General features: G+C 42.6%; 1 protein-coding gene across 1 annotated transcript; it reads left to right on the top strand.

The window, feature by feature from the left end:
• Window positions 1–625: 625 nt before the first annotated feature.
• On the top strand, window positions 626–3,507 carry LOC147627842 (uncharacterized). The gene is made up of 2 exons (XM_086814815.1): window positions 626–1,364; window positions 3,125–3,507. The coding sequence occupies exons 1-2, from the start codon at window positions 714–716 to the stop codon at window positions 3,284–3,286; spliced, it is 813 nt and encodes a 270-aa protein (XP_086670941.1). The 5' UTR covers window positions 626–713; the 3' UTR covers window positions 3,287–3,507.
• The last annotated feature ends 6,600 nt before the right edge of the window (window positions 3,508–10,107 follow it).

Genomic DNA, 10,107 nt, shown 5'->3' with positions numbered 1-10,107 from the left:
AACTCCTCTTTGCAGAGACAAGCTCCAAAGCAAAAAAAAAACGAAAATGCTTACCTGCAATGGAACGCTTGGATGTGTGCAATGAGAGAGAGAGAGAGAGAGAGAGAACTCTTCCCTCGAGATATGGATAACAGCCGCCTCCCTCCACACAGTATTTAAGTATTACTATAAAGCTATAAATTATATACTATATACTAATATTAAGTATAGTATAATATATATTATATACTATATTGTATAATATATATATTATATACTATATAAATTAATCCTCCTAGTGCTAGTGTGAACCGGTCGGAATCCCTTTCGAAAAAGCTCCACGAGGTTCAATCCTTTTCATGGAATTTTTGAACAAATTACCACTTCCTCCCCGACTCTAGATGAACAGGTATTTGCACAATCTGAACCGGCCCAAGCTTGAAGCGAACCCGACTTTTCCCGAACCCTGTGTATAGGGTTCAAATTACCCACTCCCATAGATGGCATGCCATTCCCGTTTATCCTCCCTCCCACGAAAAAGAACTTTGAGGTGTTACTGCTATTATTATTAAATAATTTAATAATGGCGCCCCTACCCTAAGTAAATGAGTTTAATTTATTAGACACTTCTACTAATCATTTAGGGTTCATTTCAGCAATATATGCCGCCAGAGCGTAGCCTGGTTTCTTTTTCAGTAGCGTTTAGGGTTTAAGGCCTCGAGCTCAAGGAAGCGATGGCGGAGAGGGGAGGCTTTGGGCGAGGCTTCGGTAGAGGAGGGAGGGGCGACAGGGGGAGGGGAGACAGGAGGGGTCCAAGGAGGGGAGCCAGGCGCGAAGAAGAGGAGAAATGGGTACCTGTGACGAAGCTAGGGCGTCTGGTGAAGGAAGGCAAGATACGCTCTCTGGAGCAGATCTACCTCTTCTCTCTTCCCATCAAAGAGCACCAGATCGTGGAATTCTTCCTGGGATCCGCCCTGAAGGACGAGGTCATGAAGATCATGCCCGTGCAGAAACAGACGCGCGCTGGGCAGCGCACCCGCTTTAAGGCGTTTGTAGTGGTGGGCGACAACAATGGCCATGTCGGCCTCGGCGTGAAGTGCAGCAAGGAAGTGGCCACGGCCATCCGAGGCTCCATCATCCTCGCCAAGCTCTCTGTGATTCCTGTCCGGAGAGGGTACTGGGGTAACAAGATCGGAAAACCTCACACAGTCCCCTGCAAGGTCACTGGTAAGTGTGGTTCTGTTACTGTGAGGCTCGTCCCTGCCCCCCGAGGTACTGGAATCGTCGCCGCCCGCGTTCCGAAGAAGGTCCTGCAGTTTGCTGGCATTGAGGATGTCTTTACTTCTTCCCGCGGCTCCACTAAGACGCTTGGGAATTTTGTGAAGGTACCCCCTTATCTCCCTTCCCTTGTTGCTGCTGAAAGTCTTTCGTTTGCCTGGTAAATGAAGCCCTCCGTCCCATCTTCCAGAAACTTCGCTTTTCTGAGCACTATTTCTAGGGTCTTGCCGAAATTACTACAGGGGTAAGGAGAAGAACGAGGAACAAAAAAGGGCATACATTCAAAATGGCATATGGCCAGCGATCTCATAAGAGAATGAGATGCAACTGCTGAACCCAATTCTAAAGTCACCATTGAACGTTCCCATAGCACTATCTAGAAACATTGCGTCTGCTGTAGATGGGTGTGTTTGGTCTTAGATAGTCACCATTAAACTATCTAGTTGCGTCCCCATAGCATTATCTGAGAAACATTGCGTCTGCTGTAGATGTGGCTCAGTGTGGGATGCGTTTGACCTTTGATTTTTAGGTCACTCATGTGAAGAAACTGCCAAGGCTTCTTGGCCTCATGCAACCTTTGTTTTATCTTCTGCGCAAATTGTCACTTTATATCCAAATCCTTGTCAATTTTGTTCTGATCGTTGCACACAATATCAATTGTGGCTCATGAGCGTCTTTGATGGAGTCGTTTGAATGTCTTCTTGGGTCTTGAAATAGCGTCTAAACCTCTTATGACTCTGCAAGAACACCATTTGAGCTGCTTTACTTTGGTAAGATGCGAGGGCTTGTGAGTCTTTGCATTGTTTCACAGTATCTTACATCACTTGCTTCAAGGTTTCTTTTGCGGTTTAGAATAGTGTTATCCATTGGTTTATTGTCTTATAAGGTGAATTTGGGCATGTTCCTGGACTCATGTAGGTATATATTTTATCCATTGCTTTACTAGAAAGAATATGGAGTGGCCGTTTTGGTCATTTTTTATTTGTATGTCCTGGTACATAACTATGCTTTTGTTATTTCATTAATGCCATTAACATCCTGATTTGTCTGTATCTGAAAGTGATGCTTGGGAATCTTTTTTGCTGAGAGGTGGCATAAGCAGGCAATAAGGTTAGTCCAAGGCAGTGCAGAAAATTCATGTTCTGTTGGATGCTCTGCAGCACATGATGTGCATAGTTTTGTAGTCTTGGAGAACGTTACACCTACCCATGGAAGTGCTATCCATGTTTTTGCAATTGGGCATGAGACTTGTGCTGGTATATATGAATTTCGTTACAGGGAAATTGGGTTTTGTCTGATTTTACTTGAGACATGTTTTGGAGCATACAGAGGTATTTCATTATGTGTTATATTTCTAGTTGTATCTTTAGAGGGTCAGGGCATGTTTTAAAATTTTGGCCATCTAAGCACTTGTCAGGCTTTGTAACAGTCCAGGCTAAGGCTTAGCACTTGTCAGGCTTTGTAACAGTCCAGGATAAGCCTTAGCCGCTGTCTAACCTGCCTTTGCGCCGCCCCCCCCCCCCTTCCTTTATGTTCCCTTCTGGTCGTGCTGCAATAGATTGCTTTCAGCAGGCCTTACATTTGCTTTGAGGGTTTGTAAACAGTGGACTTGTCTGTCTCCTCTTTGTCTGATGACGAACTGTAGACTTGTGCCTGTGTGGTAATCTGAAATTGTTTTGAGTTTTCGTTTGGTTTCTAGAATGACCATCTGGATGGGCCCTGGACGTGGCCAAGCTGTAACATTCACTCTCCCATATTGGTTCTTGGAATTGTGCTTTATTTACTTGACATCGATCTCTTGACAGATTATTTATGCCTAAGGTTTTTTATGCTTTTTGCTGATTTTCTTTGCTTTTTAATTTTACAGGCAACTTTTGATTGTTTACTAAGGACATATGGATTCCTGACCCCGGACTTATGGCGAGAGACTCGATTCACAAAGTCACCGTTCCAAGAATTCACTGATTTCCTAGCCAAACCAACCAGGTTGAGCATTTTGGATGAAGCTGAAAAGGTTCCTACTTATTAGGTGGTATATGCTGCCTCCTTGCAGCAGAGTGAACTTTATGTTGGATGGGTGCTTCACCTCCCTAATTGGGACTTAGAGAAATTTTAAGCTCCAGGCAAGGAGGGGATCCATCTGATACATTGGGAGGACAATGCTTGGTTTTGTTTTTTGTGTTTAGTTCTTAACTGCTTATGTATCTGTCTTTTTTGAATCACAATGATCTTGATCAGTTTTGGGGTGAATGGCTTAGTGATTGCTGCAGGTATTCCGTTATGGTCTGTTGTTTTTGCTTCAGGTTTCTAAGGTTCAAAATAAGAGTGAAATATACACAAGGGGATAAGGGTTACCTGACCACACCTTAAGTGCATTGTAAGCCTGTAATATCTCTACACGCTTGACACATTGCATACCCTATGAAGGAGGATATTGGCTAAGGTGCTTACAACCCAGGAATGCATATCTTGAGCCTGGTTTAGGTCTGTTTCATCCTAAGGGTTCTTACCTTGAAGTCTCCTGTTCTAAACGTGTCCACAACTTATTTTTATGCTCTATCAATGGGATGCCATGAAACTTAAGTCCCTCTTCACAACGTCATTAACTTATAAGTCACTTTTACTCAATTAGTGTTCATAAACCCAGCCCTAGCAGCTACATAGTAGCATTAGTCTAGCCTTGATTTAAAGACAAACTATGTATGTCCTATGGAGACATAACAGAACTTGTGAAGGTCATCCTGTTTACGATTTTCATGTAGAATTATATACATTTCTGTTTACAGATCTGCATAAATCTGCTCGAAACTATGTTTCTTTTGCTTGTTGATTTATACCTAAGTACTTTTTACCAGTGACATTTTGAAATGACATCATGTTTACCGGTTTTGGGTACCAGTGGCTTGAGGATATCATGTGTTCTTATATCATAGGTAGATCTGTATGGTTATGAGGTATACACATGTAGTTGGGTGTGGCAAGCTTAGCCCACGGACAAAGCCTATTTTATTAGTTTTGAAATATTTAAGAAAAATTGTTACGTACTCACAAATTTATGAGAGTCGTTTCATGTTCTTGCTTTTTAGAGTGACAAAATAGCTCTCTCTCTCTCTCTCTCTCTCTTTCTACCCCAAATGCAAAAATGTCCTCATCCTTGGGAATGGTTAAGGCAAGCTTCAGCTACTTTTTTCAGATATTGCAGCTATTGCTGCACCTTTAAGGTGGTCTGCCCCTGCCCGTGCCTCCTCCCTCCCTCCTCCTTCTCCTCTTGTCTCTCCTCTCACATACACAAGTGCAAACACACCCACACATTTGTGTGTTGATCTGACATGTGGTCAACCCCTCGTGACTCTGGATTCAAGCTACACATGCAATCATATTTTTTTTTAACTGTCTCGATCGTGTTGGATTCGCAGCATCACATGTAATCAACCTTTTGTGACTTCGAATCTAGTATAAACACATGTAATGCTGAATTCTTCAATTGGGATGGGAAGTGTTGGATTCCAACATTGATGTCCCTGATTTGGCAGGAAGTGTTATTGTGATGAGGGAGTGGCTATGCCCTCATTGGCTACCTTGCTCGTTAGTGCGTGCCATGCTTCAATGCTGCTGTTAAGTTACCCCACCTCTTGTTCCAAATGTGTCGTGCTACAATGTAGCTCATAAAGAATTACCACTCTTTGGAAGCCAAAGGAGTCCATGGTGGCACATAACTTGAGTTAGAATAATGAAAATGTTCTTGTTTGTTACAAGTTTTGTCTCTTGTTAGCATAATAAACTTTTCTTCTTTCCTAAATTATCCCTTACAGTAAGATTCAAGTCCTTAAGTTAAGAGCTTACCTTGGCTTGGTTGAAGCATGTGTCAATGGGTTTTGCTTTCAAGTCACAATCTGTAACTTGCCACTATGGGTGCAAGCAAGCATACATCTAGCAAGCATGAATTCAAAAGCATTTAAGCAAGCAAGAAGAGAGAAGTAGAGCTCTCAAGTAAACTATTGAAAGGAAATCTTTTAAAAAACGACTAAGAAGTGATTAATTTTTACACTAGGCCGACTAAATTTAAAAATGCTTCGGTCTCTATTATTAGCCTTAAGCAACTATGTATGCCAAGTCCGTTAGACTTTTCCTATTTGATATTTAGTGCACGGTAAGAGGTCGTTTTATATGTTCCAATGTTGTTTTACAATGAACAAGTGCTCGTTTGCGTAGGTAAGATGGTAAAGCGCCTTACAGTGGGTTGGTGGGGTGCTCCTTACGGTAGGTCGGTGGGACGTGTTAACTAACGGAGTGGGTAACATAACCCGCTTCCTAATGGTGATTGCATCCTCGTGTCACACCCAAGTTGGTGGTGAAGCTTCCTAATGGTTATTGCATCCTCGTGTCACACCCAAGTTGGTGGTGAAGCAAATGCCAAAAAAGTGGATGTTCTAGTATGCCATGAAGGTGATGGTTGAGGTTAAAGAGTATAGTCTGGAACCGATTTGTAGCCGGATGTAGGGCAAAGTGGTAGAAGCTTTGGGTAGCCCTGATGGGTAGACAACTTGTTGAGGCGTCATGGAAAGTGATAGGCACTTCCATGCTACAATGCTGTTGTTCATGTACCACCTCTTGTTCCAAATGTGTCACGCTACAATGTATTTCATAAGGTACCACCACTCAGTGGAAGCAAAAGGAGTCCATGGTGGCACATAACTTGAGCTAGAATAATAAAAATTTTATTGTTTGTTATAAGTTCTCTCTCTTGTAGAATAATACACTTTTCTCCGTCACTAAATTAACCCCTTAAATTAAGATTCAAGTCTCTCTTCTTAAGTTAAGAGCTTACTGAAGCATGTGTCGATGGGTTTTGCTTTCAAGTCGCAATATGTAACTTCCCACTGTGGGTGCAAGCAAGCATCCATCTAGTAAGCACGAATTCAAACGCATACAAGTAAGCAAGAAGAGGGAAGGAGAGCTCCTAAGTAAACTATTGAAAGGGAATGATTGTGTATTGCTTATTGTAAAAAATGACTTGTATAGAAGTGACTAATTTTTACACTAGGCTGACCAAACTTAAAAATGGTCCGCCTCTATTATTAACCTTAAGCAATCATGTACACAAAGTCCATAGACTTTTCCTATTTGACATTTAGCGCACAGTAAGGCCACTTTATATTTGTCCAAACACCGTCTTACAATAGTTAAGTGCTCGTTTGCATAGGTAAGATGGTAAAGCATCTTACAATAGGTTGGTGGGGTGCCCCTTATGATAGGTTGGTGAGGCGGGAAAAACCATGTTAACTATCGGAGTGGGTAACATACCTTTCCTTCCTAATGGTGACTGCATCCTCACGCCACACCCAAGTCGGTGGTGAAGCAGATGCCAGAAAGTGGATGGTCTAGGACGCCATGAAGGTGATGGCCAAGGTTAAGGAGTATAGTTTGGGACCAATATGTAGTTGGATGTAGGGAAAAGTGGTAGAAGCTTTGGGTAGCCCTGATGGGCAGACAACTTGTTGAGGCGGCATGGAAAGTGATAGGCAATGCCATGCTATAATGCTATTGTTAAGGTACCACCTCTTGTTCTAAATGTGTCACACTACAATGTTGCTCTTAAGGTACCACCACTCAATGGAAGTGAAAGCGGTCTATGGTGGTACATAACCTGAGTTGGAATAATAAAAAATTTCTTGTTTGTTACAAGTTTTGCCTCTTGTTAGAATAATAACTTTTCTCTTTCCTAAAATTTTTCCTTAAATTAAGATTCAAGTCTCTCTCCTTAAGGTAAGAGTTTACTTTGGCCTAGGCGAAGCATGTGTCGATGGGTTTTGCTTTCAAGTCACAATCTATAAATTCCCACTGTGGGTGTAAGCAAGCATCCATCTAGCAAACATGAATTCAAAAGCATACAAGCAAGCAAGACGAAAGAAGAAGCAGAGCTTCCAAGTAAACTATTGAAAGGGAATAATTGTGTATTGCTTATTGTCAAAAATAACATATACAAGTGACTAATTTTTACACTAGACCGACCAAAGTGAATAATGGTCCGGCCTTTATTACTAGCCTTAAGTAACAATATACACCAAGTCTGTAGACTCTTTCTATTTGACATTCAGCATACGGTAAGACTGTTTTATATGTTCCAACATTGTCTTAGAATAGATAAGTGTTTTTTTTACGCAGGTAAGATGGTAAAGTGCCTTATGGTACGTTGGTTAGGCGAGCAAAACCATGTTAACTAACGCAGTGAGTAACATACTCCCTTTCCTAACTGCATCCTCATGTTACACCCAAGTCAGTGAGGAAGCGGATGTCGGAAGCGGATGGTCCAAGATATGCCATGAAGGTGACGATTGAGGTTAAGGAGTATAATTTAGGACCAATCTGTAGCCGGATTTAGGGCAAAGTGGTAGAAGCTTTGGGTAGCCGTGATGCTAGCATGGAAAGTGATAGGCAATGTAGAGGTTCTTTATTCTACGCCCGCGTTGGTTGTGGAAGCAGTGTGGGCCCTTCATCATGAGGTGATTGTTAAAAGTGGACCGCACCTTGTGATTGGCGGAATGAGCACCAGTATACCTTGGAATGATTAGTTTGAGTAGATGGTGGTCTGGGGCATCTTAGCGTGATAGAATATTATCCTTGGATCTCATAGGGTGATGCCTAGAGATGGGCCTTTTGCTTGACGAATACGTCAGTAAGGGTGAGTGTCACATAGCCTATAATGGCATGCGTGAGTCACTTGTAGCAGCGGAAGAGTTCGATCGTACACGGAGTCCGCACGTTGGAGCGCGTAAGGTGAGTGTGTCTTGGGTTCAAGGGTGAGGCGCTCGGGGCGGAGGATCGTGTCGGGCTAGTGTGGGTAGGCATGCCACTATATAAGCTTGACAGTGTGGACACTTACCCACATTCCTCTATGGTTGGGTGGAGACTAGAGCTCTTGCCCCTCTTGGCTATGGTGGCAGTCTATGGCGGTGGCTACTACAACGTAACATTGGTATCAGAGTGGCGCTTCGATCCGTCGTCCGTTTCTCGCTTCGTCGCGTGTGATTGGGCTTCGAAAGAGAGAAGACTTATCTTAAATATTTTTAATAGCTTATTTCTCTCTCTTGTTTCTCTTTGCTCTGCAAAAGCGAGTACCTCTGTGTGAGCTTAGAATTCAACCACTATCTCTGTATGGCAAAAGGAGAAGCATTTGGGCATGGTTATAAATGCGGCTGAAAATGCACTCTCTAAATCTCACGCCTGTAGTAGCGGAGAAAACATTGTGTTGTGTTGTGTTATGCAAACGTTGTGCTGTGTAGCAAATGCTGTGTTGTGCAACAAACACTATGTTGTGCTATGCAGTGCAAACACTATGCTGTGCACTGGACACACCATTTACTGCATTGGGGACACACCATTTACTGCACTGGGGACACATCGTTTGCTGCATCGGACATAATGTTTACTACATTGGACGCATCGTTTGCTGCTACGAGAAGAGGTTCGACATAGAGAAAGAGAGAAGGGAACTCTTCTTCTATTGCTTTGTGCGCTGCCACCAGAGAGCATTACACAACACTCCCCTTACGTGCTGTGGCTCTGGTATTGCTGGCCCGTGTGCCATTGAGTTATCGTGGATGGGGTGAAGTGCAAACAACTGTATTTGCTTGTTGGCGGCGACTATGGTGACATAATAATATTGGTATCAAAGCATGATGTTATTAGATGCCTCTCTCCCAATTTGTGTTTTATTAACATCCTTCATAGTTGCAAGTGGCAACTATGGTTTGGTGTTCTAAATGAAACATAGGTGCTGCATAATTCCTTAGTCGTAGTACTTAAGGAAAATATGTGCTGTGTGTCTTGTTTTCCTTGTCGTAGTATTAAGGGAAGTTACATGCGTAGATGATCATATGGTCTACACACACAGACACTTGTTTACAATTTTTTAAACCGTTTTCGTGGGTAAAAACTCTTCTTGAAGGGAAAAGTAAACGGGTTGACAAAGTTTCTTCCAACCACCACTTTCTGGCCCTTGTGCCATAGGAACAGAGAGAGGCGAGCATGGTCTTGCCCGACCTCATAAGGAAGCTAGACTGCTTATCATCATTTACTGTGTGCGCCGTTTTGTGGATAGCTAGTCGGTGTGGCAAGCACAAGAAGCTGGGGGTGTTGTTTAGTTTGCTTAGAGCCTTAGAGCCCAACCACTACAACCGACGGAAATGGCAAGCAACGTTGCCATTAGTAGCAAACCAATACAACCAATGAGAAATGGCAAACAGCCTCGCCATCAACAGCAAACCAGCGGGTAACAAGAACATGGTAGCAACACGGATGGCCGTCCACGAAACGACGCACAGAGCAGATGATGATAAGCAGTCGAGCTTCCTCGTGAGGTTGGGTAAGACCATGCTTGCCTCTCTCTGTTCCTATGGCACAAGGGCCGGAGAGTGGTGTGGCTGGAAGAAACTTTGTCAACATATTTACTCTTCCCTTCATGAAGAGTTTTTGTCCACGAAAATGGTTAAAAAAAATTGTAAACAAGTGTCTGTGTGTAGACCATATGGTCATCTACTCTTGTAACTTCCCTAAGTACTACGACAAGGAAAGAAAGACACATATAACATATTTTTGTTAAGTAATATGACCAAGGATTTATGTAACACCTGTGTTTTATCTAGAACGCCAAACCATAGTTGTCCCTTGCAACTATGAAACTTGCAACTATGAAGGATGTCAATAAAACACAAATTTCTAATAAGGCATCGGATAACATCATGCCTTTAGTATACACCAGAAGTTCTCAAATCTTGAAAAACTTCATATAATGAATGTGCTCCAACATTCAAGGAATTCCTTTGCATGTTCTACAACATCAAAGATGTT

The sequence above is a fragment of the Cibotium barometz genome, chromosome 20, assembly GCF_041138505.1.
Source record: "Cibotium barometz isolate CiBa-2024 chromosome 20, ASM4113850v1, whole genome shotgun sequence".
In the NCBI taxonomy this organism is placed as follows: domain Eukaryota; kingdom Viridiplantae; phylum Streptophyta; class Polypodiopsida; order Cyatheales; family Cibotiaceae; genus Cibotium; species Cibotium barometz.
Note: the sequence above shows the minus strand (reverse complement) of the source record. Positions and strands in the feature narration are given on the sequence as shown.

Coding starts and splice junctions, on each gene's coding strand:
- LOC147627842 (XM_086814815.1), top strand. CDS start 714: ATGGCGGAGAGGGGAGGCTTTGGGCGAGGCTTCGGTAGAGGAGGGAGG. Junction 1,365..3,124: donor CGCTTGGGAATTTTGTGAAG/GTACCCCCTTAT, acceptor TTAATTTTACAG/GCAACTTTTGATTGTTTACT.